Source organism: Aquila chrysaetos, chromosome 16 (genome assembly GCF_900496995.4).
Source record: "Aquila chrysaetos chrysaetos chromosome 16, bAquChr1.4, whole genome shotgun sequence".
Classification (NCBI taxonomy): domain Eukaryota; kingdom Metazoa; phylum Chordata; class Aves; order Accipitriformes; family Accipitridae; genus Aquila; species Aquila chrysaetos.
Window position 1 is genome coordinate 4,478,433 of NC_044019.1, and position 25,063 is coordinate 4,503,495.

The 25,063-nt window shown below is 50.4% G+C and overlaps 1 protein-coding gene across 7 annotated transcripts in view; it reads left to right on the top strand.

Moving 5' to 3' along the window:
• RPS6KA1 (ribosomal protein S6 kinase A1) overlaps positions 1-25,063 on the top strand; it is a 42,628-nt gene that overhangs the window by 14,545 nt on the left and 3,020 nt on the right. For 2 of the 7 annotated variants that reach the window (XM_030039228.2, XM_030039229.2), the window contains 20 exons: positions 9,576-9,629; positions 14,385-14,501; positions 15,616-15,697; positions 15,994-16,074; positions 16,873-16,952; positions 17,565-17,671; positions 18,276-18,313; positions 18,447-18,589; positions 19,175-19,245; positions 19,495-19,583; positions 19,784-19,848; positions 20,849-20,951; positions 21,261-21,388; positions 21,862-21,987; positions 22,456-22,545; positions 22,790-22,948; positions 23,169-23,330; positions 23,968-24,044; positions 24,215-24,332; positions 24,743-24,880. In XM_030039228.2, the coding sequence (XP_029895088.1) occupies positions 9,576-9,629; positions 14,385-14,501; positions 15,616-15,697; positions 15,994-16,074; positions 16,873-16,952; positions 17,565-17,671; positions 18,276-18,313; positions 18,447-18,589; positions 19,175-19,245; positions 19,495-19,583; positions 19,784-19,848; positions 20,849-20,951; positions 21,261-21,388; positions 21,862-21,987; positions 22,456-22,545; positions 22,790-22,948; positions 23,169-23,330; positions 23,968-24,044; positions 24,215-24,332; positions 24,743-24,880 (2,028 nt within the window). Of the gene's footprint in view, positions 1-7,078; positions 7,221-7,797; positions 7,994-9,575; positions 9,630-11,457; positions 11,677-14,384; positions 14,502-15,615; positions 15,698-15,993; positions 16,075-16,872; positions 16,953-17,564; positions 17,672-18,275; positions 18,314-18,446; positions 18,590-19,174; positions 19,246-19,494; positions 19,584-19,783; positions 19,849-20,848; positions 20,952-21,260; positions 21,389-21,861; positions 21,988-22,455; positions 22,546-22,789; positions 22,949-23,168; positions 23,331-23,967; positions 24,045-24,214; positions 24,333-24,742; positions 24,881-25,063 lie in introns of those variants that run through there. The other 5 variants (XM_030039230.2, XM_030039232.2, XM_030039231.2 and 2 more) reach the window with 4 other exon arrangements.

Genomic DNA, 25,063 nt, shown 5'->3' on the forward strand with positions numbered 1-25,063 from the left:
GTGTCACCGCTGAGCTGCTGAGGGGGCGGCCGCTGGCTGCACCAGTATTTTGTACAAGCGTTAAATGAAAAAATTGTGCGTTGCTACGGCAGGCGCTCATCCTGTACGCTCTCACCAGGGTGTTGGTAACACACAGCTCAGGGTGTGTTTTGGATGTGGTTTTTTTTCTTTTAACAGTGCTCTAGTTCAGAGCCACCATGCAAATGTGGTGATTACTTTTTTTTCAATGTATCTCACACGTGTGTCTTTCCCAGAGGGTGGGAGAGAGAGCTGGATTCTCCCAGCGTGCACATCCCAAAACCCGGTAGGTACCAAGCAAAGGCTTTACCAAGTCCTGAGACCACTTTTCGTGCGTCTTGCAACAAGAAAACCGCCGGCAGCATGTGTGCTGTGGGAGGAGTATGGAATTCCTGCGTTCCTGCGATAGAGAATAGTTTCCACATCCCACGATAACTCCAGGGGCAGCAAACAAGTCTCAGTTCTTGTTGTGAAACCAGCATTATATTTTATAATTTAGTTAGAGTTTTCATCTTCTGTACTGAAAGTAGCAAAACTGCATCGTGTCTAGATGGAGGATAATGCTTTAATGCTGGTTCCTAAGAGTAATATTCTTCATATAGAAAAGCCTGGGATGGGGTGTCCTGGTTTTACCACCATCAAAGCATGAGCTTATCTGAATTTGCTGGGAGCGGACCTTTCCTCCTTGCTGGGAAATGTGTGTAGGGCTGCAGGAAGGGGAGGCAGTATCCTTTGCGCTTTCTAAATGGAGACTAATTTGTTCTGTAGAAGCTGCATAATTAAGTAGTTCCTTATCTCCTGGCAGTTAAAGGTATTTTCCTTTCTGGCATCTCATTTCACTGGGTGCAAAGTCCTCCTGGCTGCAAGTGCTTCTCTTGCAGCTCTGCAGCAGGCTGCAGTGGCACCGGAGAGCTATCGGAATGTCTCGGTGGGGTTTGGGAACATCTTTTGCCTAAGCTTGTATCTTTAGCCCGAACTGCTCATTGTCAGCTGATCCTGGCCAGCTGTGGCCTGTAGTGCCTGGAAAGGTTGGAGAGATTTTATTTAATTATTTTTTTTAAAAGAAACTTTCAGGATCTGGTGCCAAAATGCCCCTGGAGAGAGCCAGGAGCAGGGAGGAGACTGGGGAGTGCAAGGGGATGCCTGTGCCTGAGCCTCTCTGCTCTCTCCATCCCAAAAGGGACCTGAGCCCCCTGGTGTAAAGCAGGTATTTTGGTGTTCCTGGTCAAATGAGTCAGGTAACAACCGAGCAGATCAAAAAGGATGTTGTGGAGCAGAAGGACTTGCCTTGCCATGGGAGCTCTGCTGCGTGAGGCCACCTTTTCCCTTCTTCAGCCTCAGGCTTTGCTTGAGAAAACATCTCATCGCTTAATCAGTTCCTAGATCCCCCCTGGTTTAGGGGTGCTCAATCTTCCCACAGAGGTGTTTATGAAATGGGTGTTTATGAAATGGGTCCTTTGGGCTCTAACCCTCCTGTTTCAGAACAGAAACACTTTTTGGACATTAAAGATGCTCCGAGTGCCACCTGCTGGAGTGTGCTCAAGGGGGAGCCTGGCAGGGTGCCCCGGGCTCTCAGCCCCTTTGGGGTGACACAGCCTGTCCCACGGCTGCGTGCACCGGTACCTGTCACCGCTGTCCCACCGTGCTCTGCCGGGAAGTCCCCTGTGCTCTGTTACTGGTGCTTTCCTCCTCGTTGCCAGACCATGCTGGTGTCTATTTGTGGCCTCCAGGATTTTGCAGTGTTTCCTCCCAGTGACAGCTCTGTCCACCTCCGCAGAAGATGATGTAGGTCACTTTCTGACATACAGAAGAAGCGAACTTGCTGGTGAGAGAAGGGGCCCACGAAAAGAAAAAAGGGTGGAACTGCTCCATCTAAACACCAAACAGGGTAAAACTGCACTGTCTCGGTCTGAGTCTTCCCTTTTTAGGGATCTGCTTGTTACCCCCATTGCGGGGAGCCACGATCACTGCTCGGAGCGGCAGAAAAGTCTTTCTCAAGGGTCACCAAATTAATTTTACACTAAGCATTTGGCTGCCTCTCCGAGTGGAGGGAAATCGCCCCGAGGAAGATTGCAGGATGCTTGTAGGATGCTCGGAGTCTAAGGCTTTTGTTTTAAGCCATATGGGAGGAGGTTCCTGGTGTTATCCATGCCATGATGGAGTTGGTCATTCACTTCTCTTAGCTACCTTGGCCCCATAAGAGTTTGTGCATGAAGGTAGTGATGAACAGGATTTCTAGACGCCAGCGTTTCCGACACCCTCGCTGCGCAGAGGTCTGACTGCGTGACCTGGGTTTCTTCTCCCTCCCTCGCTTTTGGTTTGGTTTGTTTTTCAGGAGACCAATAAAACAGTCCTTGGAGACAGCGTAGGGTGAAACGTGCCTCTTTTCTACCGCAGCACTGTTCCCTCTCAGTATTCCCTTGCCGCAAACCTCTAGCAGCAAAGCTCCTGCCAGGAATCCGCCCCCGTCCTTATCCACTTATCGGGAAGTTCCAGTTGCCGAAGTCTCCAGTGCTCCTTAGCTGCGTTTGTAGAAGTGACTTTGTCCAAGACTTCCATCTTCAAAGCCACCCCGCGGTGGGCCCTTCCTCCCCCGGGCCCTGGCCGCCTCCCGAGGCTTTTGTCTGTCAAAACAGCAAATGCCCTTGTTCAGCATGAGTTTAGTTTAAAGGACTAACGAAGCCGTCTCTTTCTCTGAAGATCCTCTTGGATTGCTCTAAGAATCTCCCTCTTCTTTTAAGCTCTGTCTGTGATCCCAAGCATTTACGCTGTCCTATTTCTCCCTCCTCCTGTAAAAAGCTGTTGCTGATTCTCTGACGGCTCATAGGGGCACAGGCACACCTCTTCCCTCCATCTGCCGCCTTCTTTTTTAAAACCCTGGGGACTGAAATCTTCAGCAGCTTTTCCTGCTCTGAATGTGGTTGGAAGTGGCTGAGGAGCTCAAGTGAGAGGTCCCATGTCTCTTCTTCCCAAACTTTTGCAGATGCAGGCATGCACATTCTAAGCAAAAGCAACCCTGTCTTATAAAACGCAATAAAACGGTGGTCAGACCTTTGCTTTCAGCAGGCAGCCCTGCAACGATGCTGGATCGGTGATGTTTGGGATGATGCTGGAGTGGGAAAACCAGAGCCCACAAGGTTTCATACCTGCAAGGGAGGGCAGCCGTGGGGCCGCGGGAGCTGTATGGCCCAGGGAGCGTGGACTGGGATTAAACCCATTGGAACACCTGTGGGAGAACAGGACAGAGTCTGCTCTTGGGCAGAGAGGTTTTTAAATTGCTTGAGGTTTCAAGGTTTTTTTTCCTGTAATTGTGTGTGGTATGTGTAAGTACAAGAGAGATGGCTTTGGTGTTCAATCTTTGAATACAACCTTGATACTACAATGCCCGCTGAATTAGGTAAAGTGAAACTCTTGAATTCTCCCAGGTGTTTTTTCTAACTCTGGCAATTGAATGAAATTGGTACAATCTCACAAAATGTTCTGCTTGGCTGGACTTCTGTTTTCAACTTCTCTCCTAAGCTGTAGCGAGTGACAGGCCAGGAAAGAACTCCTTTCCCGAATAAAGATGGAGCAGCAGCACCTGCTTACTCTGACCTAGCTCTTGCTCTCCCCTCCCAGCAAAGCCCCAGGAGTGGCGGTGGGCTGACGTGGTGACCGTGCCACGTGCAGGCTGTGCATGTAGCACAGGTACACGGTGACATTTCTCAGCTCCTGAGAGGTCCCGGAGCAGTTGCAGACTTCTGGAGAGGCATTGCTCAGAGGGCAGGTTTCCTGTGGGGGTAGTTAGCATTGCCTGCCTTGCTTTCCTGGAAGTCTGTGGATGGCAACAAAGCGAGTGAAAATCTGCAGCTGCTGATATGACCATCTCGTTGCTGTGGGCAGCGTTTCCTCTCGTGTCAAAATGGCTCTGCCTCGAGGCACGGTTCCCTTCTCTCCATCCCATCTCTCTAAACAGGTCCAGCCCGTCCTCCGTGCTGGCTGGTGGGTCCGTTCGGACGCAGGCACCGCAAGCTGAAGCCCTTCGCTTTGCAAGGCTGCGCGGTGTCTCTGCTCAGGGAAGAACGGTGCTGCTCAGGGACGAGCGTCCCCCAGGATTGCTCAGGCTGGGGCCAAGTCTGGGGGTTCCCAGGAGCACTGAGGGTGATCCACCAAAGAAATGCACACAAAAGTACGTGGTTCTGGCCAATTCGTTGGTTGCAAATGAGACCAACCGTCAGCCTTGCCCAAATAAGGCCTTTGCAGGAGGGCAGGCAGTGGCTGGGGAGGTTTCTTTGCTTTGTTTGTTCCCCTTTTTGAGAACCACCGCTTTAAAAAAAAGTTCCAGACAGAGCAGCCTTTGCCTCTCTGCTCTTAACAGCAAAAGCAGACTTGCTTCCTCTGCAAAGCTGCAGCATCTCTTGCTTCCCATTTATTTCAAGCTCCCTCCAGAGCCAGAGTTGCTGCTCTGCAGGGAGGTTATTGCTCTGGAGTAGGTTGCATAAAATTACTTCATGCAAAAGTTCAGGAGTGTGAAGCTCCCACACTCCTGAGGCTGGCACCCAGGAGCGGTCGGCGCTGAAGGGATCTGCCCGCAGTCAGAGGTTGTCTTCACCCAGTGCTTCCTGGCCAGCAGCTGAAACCTCTGCTGAGACATCCCTTTGGTCTAGCATGGGGCACCGGTCCCACTTCTGGAGCACATTGACGTGACAGCAGCTGTCTCGCTTCGGGCAGCAGTTCTTCACACCATCGCCTTCCTGTTTATGAAACCCCGATCCTTCCCTCCCCGATGCCGTTCCCAGTGCTCGGTGGGATGTAACTGGATCCTGGCAGGAGGCAAAGGCAGCCCCTGGTTATTCTGATTTAAATCTATAGGGCTAGTAAGTGTCCTGTTTTATGGAGCTTATGTAGGGACTTGCTGGAGCTTAGTCCTACAGTCTTGTCTGCTGACACAGAATTGGGTTACAGCATCTTTAAACCGTGTACTGGGAACCATTTGTATCTGGCACCACTGGATTTGGGGGATCATCTTTCCTAGGACTGATGTGCCAATGACAGCAGGTTCACGCCGAGTTTACAGCCGGGTCTTGGCACTTCATTGCCAGCGTCTGCTCACACAACATCACCCCGCTTCTCCCAGGACCCACGGGTATAGGAAAAGAAAGAACAGAATTGGCAAACCCACTTCTGTCACAAAGTTTTTGCTTTTCAAAAATATGGCATAAGGCCTAGAAGTGACTTTAATTCTGCCCTAAAAGCGTCAAACTCACCGGGGATGTGTAAGGTCATTTGGAAGTGTGATGGAAGAAGGCTCTTGCCTTGGCTCAGCCTGCGTGTCTCTTGCCCTTAGACCCACAACCTGCTTACTGGTGTGCAGCTGCCTGCACCACAGTTTCCTTTGGTTTATGCTTCTTGCTACAGATTTATTGCCTTATATTGGGATTGTTACCTGTTTGTTTGGTTCTGGTCCCTTCTCTTGGGAGCAGAGACAGCAAAGCAATGGAGGTTTGCACTCTTGCAGCAGCCTTTCCCTCCGTGGCTGTTAGCTGCGTGCGAAGCAAAGAGCTGATGGCTTCTGCTTCTGACCAAGACTGGTTTATGATCTCTAGGTTTAGCAGAGGGGCTTCAGGATGAGCTTCTTCCTTGTGAAGAGCCTCAGGAATTCAAAGCGTTGTTTCTAGGGGCGAAAAGAGGCGGGCAGGCTGAGCCAGACCCCTGGCAAGGCAAGATGGGGTGAGGATGCAATTCTTTGTGCCCATGTTAACACACAGGTCAGAAAACTGATCAGAAGAGAGGCCAGACCACGAACCAGGGTAGTGCATCATCCCATCTCACGCTAGAAGCATGCCTGCCTTCTGCAGCTGCTTTAATTCCTTGCACAAGCTGTAGCTGCCCAAACGTAAGCTCCAGCTTCTGTGTTTCTCTGCTGCAGAATCGTTTTGAGATCCCTTGTGCCTCCTGCCACTGAGGAGGGAGCGATTCTCGCTGGGAAACAGGCTCTAGAAGTGGGAAGGAGCTATTGGGATGCTCCGTATAGACACAGCTGCAGCCTGGCAGCAGTTTGAATGCTGCAGTCCAGGGCAGCACTAAGCAGCTTAACAGCCGCAAAAGTTGCATGGATCTGGAAAGAAGTTTGGCAGGAGCTGTGACTTTAAGGTACAGAGCGGGGACAGCTAAAGGGATTCTGTAAAACAGCAAAGGACCTTGCAGTGACACCGGTGAAACAGCTGGGTAACTTTTGAAACCATCTAGGGTATCTATTTTGTACAGATGAAATGCAGATGGCCTCTTGACAGGAACTGGGAGTAAGCGTGGGGCTCACTCTTTTCCTTGCAAACATAGAAATGGGAGAGAATTGATTCAGAGCCATAGGGACAAAGACCTTCTCACCTCTCCACTCCGCTCCCCGTGTCTGCACTGTCTGACTTGGCCAGTGCCCATCTCTGGCCGTATTAAGGCATCCCTGGCTGTATAAGAGCAGGGTGCAGAGCAGCGTCGTGGTGCAGGAGCTGACCGCTGAGCAAGCGGACAGGATTGTGCAACCCTCCCATAAGATGTCAGCGTGCAAACCTCACGTGGGGCCTCGCAGCAGCGTCCCAAAGACCTGATGCAGCAGATGACCAAGCGGCGACTCTGACGTGGGGCAGGGATGAACCAGGGAAGGATGCAGAACCTGCCTCCTCCTGACCCCTTCCCTGCAGACCTGCAATTCAGCTGATCCTCCAGGGAGAGCATTTGTGCTGGACTCGGCATTTGTGCTGCTCAGAGCAGGGGCCGCATAACTTTGAGGAAGAAAGCTGCACAGGCTCTCAGTTGCTTGTTGCTGCCTCGTGTAGTGACTGAAATTGGTCTTTCTATGCCTGTTTTCCTGTCTGTAACATGGGGGACTATACTGATCCTCTTGAAAAGCCCGCTGAGATTTGCTGATGGAAAGAGCCATGCCTAAGCACCCGTAAAGCCATCCAGTGTTTTCATTTGCCTGCTGGTATTGTGCAGCCATCGCCACACAATGCAATTTCCCCATACGAAACCGCAGTTTCCTTTCAGTGAAAACTCCCAAAATACATCCCAGTGACATAACTACTACACTCGGGGTTCTCGTGCTGGTCTGGGTGCTGCAGAGTGCTCTAAGTTCAGAAGCCAGCTTGCAAAGTATGGGAGAATAGCAGCCTAAAGCTTTGGAGATGCTGAGGCTCCTCTTTCGCAGCAAGCCAAGGATCCAGGAGGCAAGTGTCTAGCTGATAAAATATCTGCTCTGCATACAGTGCTGTGCTCTGTCTCTTCTGCAGGACGCAAGAAGCTGGTGAATCGCCTGACCTCATAGAGCCAGACCTTATCCAGTATTAATTAACGACTTCTCTTTTGGAAAAGGCATTTCTGATGGTAAAACTGCTTTCTAAAGAGTGTCTTTCCTAGGTGCTGCCAGAAATTTGGGAGTGTTTTGGGACCAGAGCATGTGTTGAAGCAACAGAAATTAAAACAGCTTCTGGTTAGTTGTTGATGAATAGGAAGCGAAATGCCAAAAGCGTAATCTGTTTCTAGCTCTTGCAGTTTTTTTTTTTTTCTTCCTTGCATTTAGATGTGACTGTATCAACCAGCAAAGTGACAAAACGCGAGCAAAAACAAACCTGTCTCTTGGCTTCTGGCTTGTAAAATCATTCCTCAAGAAAGGGGAAAGTAGGAAAGAGGACTTGTATTTTGAACTTGGTGTTGCAAAAAAACCCACCCCATATGTATGTTCCCAGCCCTGATCTAGGGTGACTAAGCCATCCGTGCAGTTCGAAGGCGGCTTTGGGAAGTTCAGAAGAAGTTGTCTCCTCCTCTGACTTGAGCGACCTCCTGGGCTCAGATCTGCCCAGTGGCCAGGGTTTCCTTTTTATTTTTCAGGAACAGCAAATATCATTTCTCAGTGGTGCAGGAATCTGTGTAAAATGGCCTCCCCCGAGGCTGCGGGTGTCAGAAGATGGCTGGTAGCTCACAGGAGCAGTGTCTTGTGCTGGTAGGGTGGACCTGCAGAGAGATCCGTGCTTGTGGGAGAGAAATCAATCCATCCCCATCCAAGGCAGGGTTTGGTGCCTGCTCGCTGGTCGGAGCCGTGAAGGAGCTGGTTTCCCTGTGGGGTGGGTGTGATCCCCGGCGGGGACCACTGAGGTTTTTGTGATCGCTTTGGGGAGTTCAGGAAGGGGTTTAGTTGTGGCTTTGGTAGATGTGTCAGCTGGCTGCCCCGGGCATCCGCTTCCCACGGCGGCAGCGGGACAACCACCTTCTCCCAGACCCAAAGAGATCCCGGCTGCTCCCGCAGCAAGGGCAGAGCAACGGAGCGGAGGAGGGGAAGGAGGTGACTGCAAGGGCCCCCTCCGATCTGATCCAGTCCTTCCAGAGCTGAAAATCAGTTAATTCTTAACTCTAATCTCGCTGTTTTCACGCAGCTCCTCCCTTCCCTCGAGGCTTGCTTTTTCTTCTCTTGCCTCTCCGTACCTCCTGTCCTATTTTCAGGTCGCTCTGCCTCGCGCTGTGCCCACCCGGTTGACGTTGCTGGCGCCGAAGAGCCCTGCCAGCGCTGCGGGCTCCGTTGTGCTGACAAACTGCTTGAAAAGACATAAGAGAAGTCACAGCTCGAGTCTCTCTTACATCCCTTCTGTCTGCAGTCACATGAGTTTTATCTCATCCGCAGCCAAAGACTTGAACCTCTCGGAGGAAATGTTTCAAATCCGTTTTGATTTTTCGGGGGGTGATTTTTCTATTCAAACTTAGCTCATTATCTAAAAAACAGGTGAAAGAGTGCCTAGCTGTGATAGCAAATCTATGTACGTTCATTAAAATACAGCAGGCTTGGGTATTGACCTTGCAAAAACTTACTTCTTCCCTTAAGTCTGAGTTTTGGGGGGAGAAGGAGCCATATCCTAGCTCAGAAGCAGTTGTTTTCTGAGCTCCCCTTAAATGCTTCTGCATCTGTCCCTGTAAGGGTTCACAGAATTGCATCTGGCCCCAGAGGCAGCATAAATTGACATTTCTAATGCTGCTCAGGGACCTGTCAGAGCAGCTGGGCTGGCCCTGCCCTGCCCTTGAGGGATGTGGTGAGTTTTGGTATTTGAATATGTTCCTCCTGTTTGCTTTAGAAACGCTGCGCTTGCCGTGGAGAGGAGCCCTCTCTTTGCCACGGGGGTGCCAAACTTCCCTGCAGACCCAGGACACGGCTACCAGAACAGATGCTTTTGGAGCTTGTCCATGTGTAGCTGAGAGTAAAATCTGATCTAGACCTTAATCAACCTGCCAGAAATTAATTCTCTCTCCTTGGCGGTGGCGCTCTGATTCTTGGGAAATGCGTGTAACAAAGCGCCGGCACCGTGTCCTTCTCCACCGCCCGTCAGAGTTTATCAAAGCCTTTAACAGCAGCTGGCTCCGACCGCTCTCCTGGAGCCACCATCAGAGCTCAGAATCACATCCCGAGGAGCGATGTCTGGTGGGACCCCACCGGTGACTGGAAACAGCTCGCCTGGTCTTGCTAAACGAGTTCGTTGGGAAAACTTTAGCAGAGTATCACAGCCCCTCTGTGCTGACACTCATTTGTTGTCCCACAGGCAAAATCAGACATCACTTGGATAGAGAAAGACCTTGTGGACTCGGCAGACAAGGTAAGAGAGCCTGCTGCAGATGTGCACCTCGAGGAGACTCATGCATTTAATTTGCACTTTGTCCCATGACGGGTCGTCCCACGTATGCGAGGGCGTAAGCAGAGCTCGCAAGGACCTCTCTGAAAACCAAACCTTTTCTGGCAGCAAGCCCCTACCAGCCCGTCTCAGCTAGGTGGGACGGCTAATACAGAAAACAGCTATTACTCACTTGCTCACATGACATCCTGGACTTGATTTCATCCTCCTCCTCCTTCCTCCCCACACCAAACCCCTTTCCGTGCTGTCATATATGTCTCCTGTGGCTTTCTGATCTTGTCAGCTTGCTGGGGCGGGCGCTCCAGAGTTTTAGTGGCAGGGACGTACAGTGGGGTTTTTTGATTGCTTTTCTGAGGCTCCTCTCCCCGTGCTGAGTGCCTGATAACGCAACATGCAAAATTGTCTCGATCGGGACAAGATTTATCAGATCTTGCCAGGCCCACACGCAGAGAGCTGGCTGGCTGCATCTCCTGCACAGCTTCACTGAGCAACGTAAAGCTTCCTTAGAAGCGGTGATGCTCACCGTCGGACGGCACGTTGTGGACACGGTTTCTGCTTCACTGGGACTGTGGCAGGGCGAAGGAGGTGTCAGTATGAACCGAGTCTCCTGGAGACTTGTGCTCAGCAGCTGCGCGGTGCTGTTTCATGCTGCTCGCTGGCACCTGCTCCCTTGCTTTGGACCTCATCAGCTATTGAGGTTCCCTCTGTGGAGCTGGGACCAGCTGCCTTGCTGGTATTAAGTCATTTGTTTCTTTCGTTATCGGTTCTTAAAGAGCACATTATGGGGGCGGAGGAGGCAAGACAGTCATAAGTAGTTTCTCTGGGTCCAAACCAAGATCCTCTTTTCATACTCTGCGCTCTCTGGAGAAATTCAGAAATCAACGCTGACACGGGGTTATTTCTAATTGCGAAGGTGCGTGGGTGTCTTTTTACTCATTTCAAGGGGTTTCTTTCTTACCTGTGCTCTCTGGGGTCTTGCTGCAGAAGACATCTGTCTGTCCTGACCCAATGGAAAGGGCAAAGGGGAACAGGCTTGGAGGGGAAAGGAGGCAAAACAAGCGATCTAAATACCTCTCCTCTGTCCTGCCAATAAATCCAAGCAGCAGTGGGTTCAGAAGCTGTCTGCATCAGAAGCACCCTTAAAAAATACCTCGCATGGAACTTCCCAGGGTGGCTGTTAGATAACTCCAGCATCCACAGCAAGTACTCCCGTACAGCATAAAGCAAATGACGGACTAGGTGCAAATCCTAGTGATGCTAGAGGATTTGCCCATGGGATCGATGCACCCCAAATCCCATCATGGGTGACTTATCATCCCTGTGCCAGTGTGAGAGCAAAGAGATGTGCAGCTTTCCGAGGTGGTGTCAGACTTCTGTGTGAGGTTTCGTGAGTTTTCCTTTTTAAAGAGTAAATGGCTTCTCGGAATATTCCCCCGTTGTGGAAATACCCCCAAAGCTCACAGCCTGACATGAGATTCATGCAGCACTAGATGGAAGTCACTTTAACTAGACCATGTATGTTTTCTGTCAGCATCTTGTCTGAACCAGGGAACCCAAATGTGAACAAGGAGCTGTGAGATTTTTTTTTTTTTTTTAAAACCAAAACCAAAAAAAAAAAAAAAAACCCAACCAAAAAGCCCCAACCACAAGCGCTGTTGCTGGGGAGTGGGAGCGTGAATGTGCCTCTGCAACCGAGTCGCTTGTCTCCACTGCGCATCTGCCAGCTGGGCTTTAACCACCTGTATCTCCTCCATCCGGCAACCTCAAGCGTGGGGCGTCCATGCAGCTCCGCGGAAGCCTCCCCGATCCTCGGGAGCCGACCGTGCTTCCCCGGGATCTCGCGGGGGTGACGGTTACTGGGGCTGTGCGATGTTGATATCGGGATGGGAGAATGGAGAGGGACCCTAAACTTCCTCGCATCTGCGCGTTCCTCACGCTCTGGCTGCAGAGGAAACATCGAGCCAAGCCCTGCAGCCTGCAGCTGCCTGCCCCCAGCCAGCTCTCCAGCCCGGTCAGTACTGCCGCTAGCTCGCTTTGCTTCACTTGGTGTTGCTGGTGGCTCATCCAGGTGGGCTGATGCTTCAGATGGATATTCGGAGCAGTCTGGTTTGCTTTTTTTGTTCTGCCTTCTGGGATAGTTTGCTTCACGGTGCCATTTGAAGAAACTTATCTCGGTACAAGCAGAGTCTGTTTGTGCTCGGTGGCACGCAAGTGCTTTTGTGCTAGAGACTTGTTCTGGTGCTGCTAAACAGGCTGTAGGAGCTGGTCCCCAGAGTCCCAACTGTTGAATTGCAAGTTACTGGATGAGTCCACGGGAGAAAACCTCCCTTGGGTCAGCGAGATGCCAAATGGCATCTCAAAGCTTTTCTCAGAAAGCTATCAACAATGTCTCTGCTGATGCCACTTTTGGTCTTGTTGGTATGTATATATGTATGTGTGTTTGCTGATGTGGTCTGGCTAGCAGGTTGCATATGCAAATCTTTGCCTGCCTTCAGATACAGCTTGGGCTGCTGAAACCACTTGTAGTTAAACACCCTGGGTCTTGCTATTGGCCAAGGCAAAGAATTCCCACAGCTGTGAAAATACCTCGCTCCGCAGCTCCTGAAGAGCTCTGGCGGGAGAATGGGTCCGGATGCCTTGGAGGTGGATACAAGAGTTCATTTTAAATGTTCCTCTCTGCATAGGTGTGTGATGCTACGGGGTGAAACATGCATGGTTGTACGAGTGCTGATGCTGTGTAGTCCTGGTTTCTCTCTAGTGTTTTCATGAAGATGGGGGGAGCAGAAAGAGCCTACAACTTCCACTGGTCCGATCCCTGGGTCTCTCCCTGCTGTGGGGTCGCTCCCTGGGGAGCTGACCAACAGGGAAGGACTAGCAGGAGGAGACCTCTTGGCTGACTGCCCCTCACGCTTTTGGCTAGAAGTGGGAAGCTGTTCCTAACCAACAGCCGTCTGCTGCGGACTAAGCCTCCAAACGAAAAACCAGAAGTGTAAGGTGGCTGATTTAAGCTGGGAGAGCATATGGAACATGAAAACTTGTTGTTACAGGGATTATAAGATCTTTCTTCTCTGTGGTCACTGAGACCAGCAAAAGGCAGGATAATACGGGAGGAGCTCCTGTCCCCCTGCCCTCTCGCCGTGCTCGGGCTGTACGTGCTGCACCGCTGAGAGCACGGGCTTCTTTGCTAGGTCTTAGTGTCTGAATAACGCAGGATCTTGAGAGAGCAAAGGTACCAACATGGAAACAAAGCCACTTCCTAATCTAGAGAAAAGCCAAGCGTGAGAGCGGGAAGGGAAGGGTGCTCGGTGCAGGTAGGCAACCACATCCGCGGGCGCTTGGCAAGGCCACCCTCCCCGAGAAGGTGCTGGGAGGGTGGGGAGTGGGCTGGGGTGCAGAGGAGAGGCAGAGCCTGAAACTTGGTTCCTGTTGTTTTTAAAAGCTGCTTTGATTAGGCCGTGGGTTCCAGACCAAGTATCTGAATAGTTTCAGAAAACAAAGCATAACTTTTTTTCCCCCCAGCTCTGCAAGGGGAAAAACTAAATAGTAGTTCCAGCTTTCTAGCAGCCTCCGATGGCCGCATCTGCCCTAGGGTCGGAGAGCAACCGTGTTTAATGCCCTTTGGAACGTAATTGCTGGCCTTCAGGTCCAAATAGCAACCAGACCGTATCTAATGCTGGATAACGTGGGACTGAAGTGCTAAGAAGCCTGGACTTGCCCTCACAAGATGTACAGCTACAAGAGATTTCTGTCCTGAGTAAGATTCACGTCTGTAGAAGTGGGAAGTTGAGTCCAGCCTGCCCTGTGGGTTCTCCCCGTGGTCGGTCGGGAGAGGGGCTGGAACAGGTCAAGCTCAGAGGAAACCTAAGTACAGGTATACTGGCTAGGTATGATCAAGAGAAGTAGGGGGAAAGGCACAGCTGGACGACTAGTAGTGCAAAAAGTCTGGCATGCAAATAGAAAGCAGCGCGAGATGTTTCTGTTGAGCTGAACTCTGAGCTCTATGCGCCAGAGGTATGGACGAGGTTTGCTGGGGAAAGGAGGGATTTCAGCATCACCTCAGGGTCTGTGGCTGTTCTTGTGTGCTGGCCTAGCTTCACTGGTGAGTTTATTCTAGATACTGCTGATTAAATCTCTTTTTCTTCTTTATTTTTTTTAAATAAAAGAATGTGTTTTAAACAAAACATGTGCCAGAGACCTTGGCTTCCCCTCAATCTTCTTGAAGGCTTGAGTCTGTTAAAGCATCATCTGTATGTGCTGAAGATGCACTAAGACTTATGTTGCAGAGTTGCTCAGATTGCTGAGCAGATGGGCTCCAACATGTCTGATTTTTGCCAGCCCTGGCCGTGTTTTGACAACAGTGCCGTATTTTTGTGTTGTGGGATTTTTAGTGGCATAAACACTCCTGTTTTTGCTACCAGTGCCTTAAAAAGGAAGGTGCTTTTCAAGCACTCTTCTGAAATGCAGTTCAAAGAAATGCAACACCTGTGGTGTGAGGAGCGGAGCCTTTGGGGAGAGTGCAGGATATTTAACAAGGCTGCCTGGTGCGAGCCTACCGATGACTTATTTATTCCAGATGTTGAAGCCAGGAGATACCTGTGAGAAGCACCAACTTTTATGGTTCTCTCAGATGTGGTTCCTGTGAGCCTGTAGCTACAATCCTCGTTCCTTAATCCAATAAGGCTTGCTTTCCCTTGTTCAACCGTGTCCCCTCTTTTTCAGGGCGAAGGTGTTGTGAAAGAAATCAACATCACGCACCATGTGAAGGAAGGCTCCGAGAAAGCCGATCCTTCGCAGTTTGAGCTCCTGAAGGTGCTGGGACAGGGCTCTTTTGGCAAGGTGAGTTCACTTTCTTCCTATGTGTCACGCCAGATAAATGATTTTGATGACAAAAGGGACTGTGTCCCTAACGAAAAGCACTTTCCCGATTCCCACCAGATTGTGAGAATCTGAGTGAAGAGCCCACTTAGCAAATGGTTGCTCCTAACCTGAAAGGCAGCTGTAGCAATGCCATCTCACAAGGGCCAGCCTCTATGTCCAAAGCTCCCCTGTAATTCTTTTTTCAGATGATCAGGAGGAAAGGAGTAGTATCCTGCTCATGAATGCAGGTGTCACGCAGGGCAGAAGGACCTCCTGCAGCTCTCTAGCTGGCTGCCAAGCTGTCAGTTGAATTGAGGACTTGGAGGACTTGGGCAGGTTCCTGTCTTCTCAGAAATAGTGCTGTGTGCCAGGGACTGGTTTTGGCCCCTGTTTACGGTCCAGTTTCACTTCTGTGAAGGGGGAAGGAAGTAGCCTGTAACTCTTATCTCTTTCAATGTGTAAATAATCCAGGTCTCTTACAGACCATCTGCTCACACATTAAATGAACTTCATGTCAATCAGTTACCAGCGCTAACAGTGGGAGCTTGTACACAACCGTGTGCTGTTGCCGGAGCAAATGCAGCAGTGGCTTTATGCAAAAGAAAGGTGGTGTCTTTTTGAAGCTGCCTAAAAACAGGTAGAATGGGACATCAGGGAAGGGAAGGAGGTAAAAATCCAAAGAGGATGCAGGACCTGGATAATAAGGAGTTGATCTGGCTGTCAAACCAGCAAGTCACCAGGAGGCTTTGTGGTACATTGCAGCATCAGTGCTTCAAGTCACAGCTCCCAGGCATCAGCCACAGCCCCACGAGAACTGCAGGAGTGAGCAAGAGGTGTGGAAGACTGGAGAGGAGGAAAGCGCAGTATAAAAGCGCAAGTGCTGTAATGGCTGGAGGTAGGGGGTGAGAGGAGTCTGCACACAGCACTTTCCTGAAAACCTCATGGGGTTTCACATAGAGAGCTTGAGGTACATCTTACCAGTCCTGCGGCCAGCTGCTTCTTAGGGTTACTGTGAGGTTTGCCACTTTGGGAGGCATCCAACTCCTACTGCTAATGTTTAGTGCTTGGCAAATGTGGTGTTCTTCTGCCTCAGGTTTTCTTGGTGAGAAAAATAACACCGCCAGATAGCAACCACCTCTATGCCATGAAGGTGCTCAAGAAGGCGACATTGAAAGGTACGAGACTCTTACTGCGATGCTCTTATCCTCTGTGTCTCAAAGAGCACTGGGGAAATGTGTCAGCAGTCACTGCTGGCCACAGGGTAGTCTGGGTGAAAGAGAAGTATCTTTATCTCAGCCAAACAGCCTCCTTTTCTCTCCATCTCTAAAAGCCTCTTGTCGCAGTGATGGAGGTGAGAAAAGCTCTGGCTCAAGCTGCCTGGTACTAAAGGGTTTAAGGCTGGGGACAAGACTGACACCAGGGTACTGTGTCCCTGCTTCAGTGTCTGAGCTGTTCCTCTCTTTTTCCACAGTGCGTGATCGAGTAAGGACAAAGATAGAAAGGGACATCCTGGCTGATGTGAACCACCCCTTTGTGGTGAAACTCCACTACGGTGAGTGTGGAGCTAGCTGGGACACTGGGAGAAGGGCTGCAGGCTCAGACAGGCACCGACTGCTTCTAAGCACAATAAAGATGCTACTACAGGCATGCCTGCCATGAGCAGGTAGATGAGCATGAGGCATCCAGCAGCAGGCTGCTTGGAGGCTGCTGAGAGCCTCTCGTGGTCCCTAACAGGCTTCTGGAGATACCTGAAATGGAGAAGAGGTCTGGATCAGTCTGTGTCCCTCAATGGCTGTGCTGCTCTGAAGCCTTCACAATCCCCTTAACACAAATCCTTTCTTGGAAAGGTCTTTGGTCCCATGCCTGCTCTAGCTACTGAATGGGGAACAGAGCATAGACCAGAAGGAAAGGTTTAAACATCAAATCCTCACGATTAAAACATTAAATCAGGAGAAACTGAGAAAGCAGCGTTAACTAGTCAAGCCAGAGTTTTGCAGGATTAATGCTCTGACTCTGAGGAAAGCGAGGACAGCTTCTTTCCCTGTAAAGTGACCAGTGCCTCTCTCGGGAAAACAGCCCTTTCAGGAGGGCATCACTGGCTGAAAGGGAACCAACCCCTCCCAAAATGAGGATTTTCTGCAGTGCTAGAGTGCTGCTGGTGAGCTCCCGTTTCAACATCACGGACAGGCGATCTCATTTACCCCAAATAATTAGCCCTACCTGTGTTTAACCTAGTAATCATGCAGGGCATCTGCACAACTGGAGCCATTGGGATTTAAGTGATTAATGTAATACCATGGAGCCTTCCCTCAGCGGAGGGGTCTGATTCCTGCTCCGGCTTGTGTTTCAGCATTCCAGACAGAGGGGAAGCTGTATCTCATCTTGGATTTCCTCAGAGGAGGTGACCTTTTCACTCGGCTTTCCAAAGAGGTGGGTATGCTCTGGCATCTTGGTGGTTGCTGCAGCTCTCAGTTCATCTGCGCTTAATTGCCTGGAGAAGCGATTGACCCTTGCAAAGTCTTTGAGGGGGTGAAAACAACCTCCAAGCTGCTGGTAGCCCAGAGCTGGCAACAGGAGAGGATGACTCGGGAACCCTGTCCTCTGGCAGAAAAGCAGCAGCATAGGAGGCAGGTCTCACCTCCGCAGCAGCTTCTGAGCAAAACTTAAGCTTAAAACAGGCGAGAAGCATGTTCTGCTGCAGCATTGGCTGGTTGTGTTGCCTCGCTGGGATGGGGCAAGGGCAGGGGATGGGAGGGGTAGCGAGAAGTTGTGCCAAGCGAAGACAACTGGGAACATAACCTGGTTAACCTAAGCAAAGAGTTTTTTAAAAACCTGTCTGCTGCTTAGTAACCCTGTTTGTTTTTTTTGGTGTTGCTGTTTAATTGATACTTTAGGATGGTGGCTGAAGCCTGGGAAACTTGGGTATGAAAGGGCAGGAAGGAGCAACATGGCTGTGAAAGGTCTTGCATGGGTGCAGCGGAGGTTGTCCCGCTGCCAGCGTTGTAACCCCAGCACCTGTCCGCTTCCTCTCCCTTCCTGCAGGTCATGTTCACCGAGGAGGACGTGAAGTTCTACCTAGCAGAGCTGGCTCTGGGGCTCGACCATTTGCACAGCCTGGGAATCATATACAGGGATCTCAAACCAGAGAAGTACGTGCAGCACAGCTGAGGCAGGGAACCGAGTCCTCCAGTTCAGTCCCAAGCCTGTAGGCAGCAAACGGCGCAGCCTTCTTCCACGAAGGCAAAGCCGAATGATGCTCCGAGGCCAGCCAGATGGAAGGCGGCAGTGCCAATCGACAAGGCTCCTGCTCCTCAGATCAGCAGTTACGGCCAGGAGCGCTGCGGAGGCAGCATGTGTGTGGCACATGTCTGAGCAGTAATCCTTGGCAGTCTCCGGGCTCCAGCTTTAAGCAATTGAGAGCCTTCGGAGGGAAAAGGCACCAGGCTGGGTCTCTGCAGAGACGCATACCAGCTGCATGACTTGGTTGTCCTTTACCTGGGCTATGTGGGGGGATCAAAGGCGGTGTAACCTGCGTGGGTCATTCGTTCAATGTGAAGTTGAGGGCGTAGAGAGAAGGGAGCTGCTCTTGGTCCCGCTCGTGTCTTGGTGATGGAGCTTAAAGCACTGGGGGAAGGCACAGATAACCTTCTCTGGATTCTGGGAGCGTCTCAGACCAGCCTCTGCTCTGTGTGTTTGTTCTCACCAGCCCTTATTGCAGACAGTAACAACTTGGTTTTTTCATTCATGCTGTAGCATCCTCTTGGATGAAGAAGGGCACATCAAACTCACAGGTAAGGGACTCCACAAAAGCCTTGTGCTCCAGCAAGGTTGGTTCTTGAAATATGGAGCTTCTCTTAGGCCTCTCTGCTCTGTGTGATTGCTCAGAGCACGTGGGTGCACGCTGACAGTTTTTCTCTTATGTAGATTTTGGCTTGAGTAAGGAGGCTATAGACCATGAGAAGAAAGCCTATTCCTTCTGTGGAACAGTGGAATATATGGCACCAGAAGTTGTGAATCGCCAAGGCCACTCGCACAGTGCTGACTGGTGGTCCTACGGGGTCTTAATGGTATGTACCCAGCTGGAGTGGGGTGTTAATGGTATGTACCCAGCTAGAGTGTTTGGGGACCTGGCTCGGCAGCTGCTCCAGCGGTAGCTCTGAAACACCATTACATGATTCTGCACGTCTAGCAGATGTGCTGACCTGGGGATGTTCTCCAAGCTCCCTGAAAGGGCTCTGTAGTCCAGGCATCCAGCCAGGATCGCGTGTTTCTCGGGGGAGGCAGAGTTCCTGAGGCTGTTGTCCCAGTGAGCGCTGGGGTGTGCAGCATGGGGTGCGTGGGGGTGTCCGTGTCCACCCCAGCGCTGGGATGTCCGTGTCTGTGCAGATCTGGTGCCACCGTCTGGCAGTTGCTGAATCTGAGGGCTCCCACAGGAGAAGGCGCTGTGTTGAACGTGTTGCCGCTGCAAGCCTTGGGAACCAAGCTCCTTTGGAGAAAAATATGATGTCTGCGATCGTTTTTAGAGCTAGGCTTTTGATCCCTTGCAAGCTTTTCGCTAGCTTTGGCGAGCTCCCAGATGAAGGTGCGGTGGGATCTGTGCAACCCTCAGGCTTGCTCAGACGTGACCTCCCCTTCTTCTCTTTCCCTCCCAGTTTGAAATGCTCACCGGCTCGCTACCCTTCCAGGGAAAGGATCGTAAGGAGACAATGACCCTCATCCTCAAGTAAGAGGAGTTTGTCTTTCCTGTATGTATAGGAGGCGAGCTTTTGCTCTTTCTCTAAGCGTGTTGCAATTTGGGGGTTCTCGCAACTTAATGGCATTATTTGGCAAGTGGGTTTGTATCAACAGTTAGTTTGAAGGGTGCAGTGTAAATGCCAAACAGATGATTGTACTTTCGGGGGTGGAGGTGCTGCAGTCGGCTTGTGGGTTGACTTCTTTAAACCTGCAACTGATTGCATAACTTCCTCTCCAGAGCAAAGCTGGGCATGCCACAGTTCCTGAGCTCTGAAGCACAGAGCCTCCTGCGAGCCCTTTTCAAAAGGAATCCAGCCAACCGATTAGGTAAGACATTTTTTTGGTTTCTGAGTACACCTGATGCTGTGTCGGGGCCTCTCACATCCTCGTGGGTCAGCAGCGTGTTCGCACTTGTGCTCGGTTAATGGGCTCGTTTCATCACAGCCAGGTTCCCCGTAATACCTGGCTGTGCTGCATACTTGGTGGTCCTCATTTAATGCAACGCACTTCACGGGTGCATCTTTCAGGTTCTGGACCAGATGGGGCGGAAGAGATCAAGCGCCATCCTTTCTACTCTACCATTGACTGGAATGTGAGTATCAGAAATATAAGAGCAAACTTTTACACCACTCGGCACCAGTAACGCAGTTCTGCTGACTGCAGTAATAGCACGGTCATGACGCCCGCATCAGCTATGGGAGAGCTACCAGTCCCTGTTTCCATGTCTTCCAATAATCCTTCCCGAAACTAAAATTCTGTTTGTCATGTGAATAACTGTTTCATACCTGAGTTGCCTATGATCTCACCTTGGTTTGAATTTACTCATCTCTCAACAGTAAAGTGCAGGTTTTAATTGGGGTTTGGCACAAGGATTGTCTTGCACAAAGTGGGAAGGAATCGGGGAAACATTTCTGGCAAGGAAATACCTTGTTTTGTACAGAGAAGCAGGGCAATAACTGAACCAGCATTTCCCAATTGCTTCTGGCCAACTCCCTACTTTACCACGTAATTTTGTTTCTTCCCCGTTTTCCCTTACTTGGTAAGGGATTTTGAAGATCAATCTTTTAATGCTTTTGAGGCACACAGCAAGCTGCTGGACTGAACCTCCACCAATGCTAGTAAAGCTTATTTCAAATTTTTGCTTCAAGAAGCAATTTAAAAAGGCTACTTGTGGGAGTGCTGGGATATAAGTGCCCTCCTAGGGCATCTCCTCTGGCTGTCCCTGGGGAGGTATGTGTCAGCAAAGCCCTAATGGGAGTTAGGAGGAGGTGGAAGAGCCTGGTGAGGTAAATACTTCATAGATACTGCTTTTGGACTGGGGCCAAGTTGCATATAGAACACTTTTTTCCCCATGATTTAATATATTGTAGAACTTGTAGTCTTTCTCCACAAACTGACTCAAAAGCACCCCACTGGCCAAGAATTCTTCCCTCAGACTGCTGAGCTGCAATTAAATGCTAAGCCACAGAGCTGTTTCTAGTTTTGCAAAATCTCTTCTTGGCCTCTTGTTCCTAGCAAGCCTTTGCATCCTTCTGAGTGTGTACGAGAGCGTTGACCTGTCAGAGCACTTTTGAGCTGTCTTTGTTTTGCAGAAGCTGTACCGCAGGGAAATCAAACCACCCTTCAAGCCTGCAGTAGGCCAGCCAGATGACACCTTTTATTTTGACACAGAATTTACATCACGTACACCAAAAGGTTTGTATGAATTCATGCAAAGCCAAAGTTTCCTGTGTGAAATGATACTGTATGACTTAATACTGGTTGGCAGGTGCCAGCAGGGCAAGGGTCACCGCCCGCTGGTGCTGCCAGCTCCGGCTGGTTGCAGCATTGAGGAGGTGACCCAGCCATAGGTATGTGGGGTGGTAGGGATAAGCTCGGTGCTGCGTGGTGCGGCTCTAGTCTCGAATAACCTAAAGAAGAGCCATAGCTCCTGGGGAGCAAGGGGAAGGCTTCTGCTTCTCCAGGGCTAGCCCTCTTCAAGTTGTTTCTCGACTCCTGTTGCAGATTCCCCAGGCATCCCCCCTAGTGCAGGGGCCCATCAGCTCTTCCGAGGTTTCAGTTTTGTGGCAACCGGATTGATGGAGGATGGCAAGGTGAAACCTGCCCAGTCGCCTCTACATTCAGTGGTACAGGTAAGAAGTGGGGACAGAGGAACAACTGTTAGAAGCTGTAGTAATACTCCAGAGTGGGTCCGCAGGACCTCTGTACCATCTGGAGCAGAGCTAACAGGAAGCCTGAGGCAGTGTCGTTCTGTTTTGAATTCTTGCATCCTGTTGTTCTTTCATTTCTATTGACTGTCATGTGCAAAGGCCGTCAGGGCAATGCGAGCCTGTTTGCTTTCCTCTCTCCAGGTAGACCCGTGCTAGCGGGAGGTGGGTTGAAAGGTTCCACCGAAATGCGCCGTGCTAGATGCAGATAGTGTTAGCCTACTGACCTATATCTGCCTTGTTCTCTTCTCCTCCCTCTCCCCAGCCAGGAGGAGAAGCTGTGGGATGTAGCAGACAGCAGTCTGTCAGCTCACTCTGTGTTGCAGTTAACTCAGCACATTGCACAAACCCTTCCCTGAACTCTACCAGCTCATCAACTCTCTGCTCTCCTCTTGCAGCAGCTGCACGGCAAGAATGTCCAGTTCAACGATGGCTACGTGGTGAAGGAGGCAATCGGAGTCGGCTCCTACTCAGTGTGTAAACGCTGCATTCATAAAGCAACCAACATGGAATACGCAGTCAAGGTCTGAGATTTACCATCTGAACTGAACTCCCCTGTTAGATTTCTGTTTGTCCCCATGATGACCACAATAACATCCAGGAATGAAATTGCTTTCCCTGCTTGTGTAGGGCCTAAACGGACAATTTCTGTGCTGCTGTGCATGTAACTGCACAAGCTTTCTTACCTAGGAATAGTGGGGAAGCAGTGTTCTCCTCTCTCAGAGGGAGGATACTATCTCACCTTTCTTCGCAAATTTTGCTGTGGCTACATCAGCTCTTAAGAAATAAGCCAGACATAAAATTTTGGGGTTTGGGGACACAGAACTGATGAATTGACTAGGGAATTTCTAGAGCTTATTGCTAAAGAGGGCAGGGACAGGGAACAGCTATGGTGCCAGGATCTCTGCAGGGCTCCAAACACTCAACTTGTTTGCTTCATCCTGGCCCCTTTCCCACCCCATTGTGGGTAATGCTTATCCGTACTCTTGCAGGTTATTGACAAGAGCAAGCGAGACCCTTCTGAGGAAATAGAAATCCTCCTGCGATATGGGCAGCATCCAAACATCATCACCTTGAAAGATGTGAGTGTGACTTGAATGACTTCTCCTTTTGGTTTAGGAAGCGCAGACTGGTCTATGGGGGCAGAACACAGCTCCAGCACGGGCAACCCAATGTCCCTGCTCAATGTATCGCTCTGGGGTGGGGAAGCATCCCCAGAGGCACCTCTGCATTGCTGATTTCTGTCTGCTTCTTGGCAGTACAGAAGTACAAAAGGGAAGCTCTGGAAGCGGCTTTGGGTTAACTCCTCCATATTTGCTTTGGTAGGTGTATGATGATGGGAAGTATGTGTATCTGGTGACTGAGCTGATGAGGGGAGGGGAGCTGCTGGATAAAATCCTCAGACAGAAATTTTTCTCGGAGAGGGAAGCCAGTTCGGTCCTGCACACGATCTGTAAAACGGTGGAGTATCTGCATTCCCAAGGGGTGAGTATGTTTACATCTGTTTTCCTGGGAAGCTGTCTGGCATTGCACTACGCTCCCTCTCCTCCGGGGAGTAACTCTGCCTGTCAGGGCTATTATTTCTTGCTGGTCTTGCTGTCTTGGCAAGCCAGATGTGGGGCCAGAGCAGGGGTTGAGTGTCCTGATGCAGCTTCAGACCTTTGTCTTCCAAGGGTTTGAGAATGGCACTTTCTTTGCTCCACAGGTGGTTCACAGGGACTTGAAACCCAGCAATATTCTCTATGTGGATGAGTCAGGAAACCCTGAAAGCATTCGCATTTGTGACTTTGGCTTTGCCAAGCAGCTGAGGGCTGAGAATGGCCTTCTCATGACTCCTTGTTATACAGCAAACTTTGTGGCACCCGAGGTAAGCACCTTATTGACCTGAGACCTTTTGGTAGCTCTCACGTCCCTCCCCTCGCCTGTGCTCTCTCTTGGCACAGGTAGGTCTGCCCTGTTCTTAACTCCAGCCTGCTCTGACATACTCTGTCCTGGAAGAGGTAATTACAGAAATACCACTTGTAGTAATGAACAAATAGGGGATCTCAAGTGCGGTTACAGTGCAGTCCTCCAGCTTGTACTGCCCTGATGGCTCTGCTTAGGGTAGTGAGACTTGAAAATCCCAGTGATTTTCTAGGCTGCTTCTCTTCCTGATTAACTGACCTGTTAAAAGAAGTGGGATGATTTTCCACTCAGCTATCTTGGTGAGGAAGAAGGAAAAAGAGCCAGCACACCATGGAGCATGCGTGCAGTGTCATCGCACTGGAACATGGCTTCTGTCTCGCTTGTCGTTTTGATGTGCCTGGGGGGTTCCTCTGTTCCATGACACCAAAATCTGATTTGAATCCTTATCTTCAGTCCAAGATTTTGCTGTTCAGTAGGGCTCTAGAAGCTTTGCATACAGATTTGTATGCATGCAGGGGTCAAGCCTCTCTTCACGAGCTGAAGTGAGCTCAACGACAAGAACCAAACACAATTCTTTTGCCTTTGCTTACTCTGTTCAGGTACTAAAACGCCAAGGCTATGACGAGGGCTGTGACATCTGGAGCCTGGGAGTTCTCCTGTATACGATGCTTGCAGGGTAAGTGCCTCGGTCTTGCTGGAAGGCAACAGTGGGGGCTGTGACCACCTTGCTCTCGGACTTGCTCTGCGGTGGCAGTTGGACCTCTCCTCATCGGTTGCTGCTACCTGGAGGTGCTCCCTGGCTGGGTCACAGGACAGTAAATCAAATGGTCTCTCTTCTCTCCTCAGCCGCACTCCGTTTGCAAATGGTCCCAGTGACACTCCAGAAGAGATCCTGACCCGGATAGGCGGGGGGAAGTTCTCCGTCAGTGGAGGCAATTGGGACACTATTTCTGACATGGCCAAGGTATGATTTGATATTCGTCTGTGTTACATTAAAGGGTTGAGGTCAAGCATGGCCAGATGCTGTGAGGCAAGTTTAAAGGAGGCTGGGGAGGAAGAGCAGAAGAGAGAGGAGAAAACCAGCAGTGTAGCTTCTACCCCATGCATATCTCCCACTCAGCAGTGTGCCTCTCCCCGCTTTGTTTTAGCTCTGGCTGTGAATATTTGCGTGGAACACCAACCTCGTGCTTGACCCACGCTGGGTTTGCTGCTGTGTTACGCCTCCCAGGCCTACCGAAAACGTATTTTGTACAAAAGGAGATTGATGTCTGGGGACTTTAAACTTGGCCTCTGAATTTGGGGGCAAACAGGTGGTATTTTTGCATTTAAAGTATGAAATCTTCTAAAGTCTAACTTTCCAAACAATGCCCTTAGGATCTGGTATCAAAGATGCTTCACGTAGATCCTCACCAGCGTCTAACAGCCAAGCAGGTCCTGCAGCATCCCTGGATAACCCAGAAGGACAGCTTACCCCAGAGTCAGCTGAATCACCAGGACGTTCAGCTTGTAAAGGTACAAAGTCTGGGCTGAGCCTTCAGCTGGTTCCTCGGGTACTTTGGGTTCTTTGGAAAGCAGCGGTCCAGGTGGGGTGATGGTGGTGTGGGCAAAGCAGGATGGAAAGTTGGAGAGGTGTGGGCCAGGGGAAGCAAGACAAGACAAGCTGTTTTAATGGCAGGAAAACTTAGGGAGGTTCTT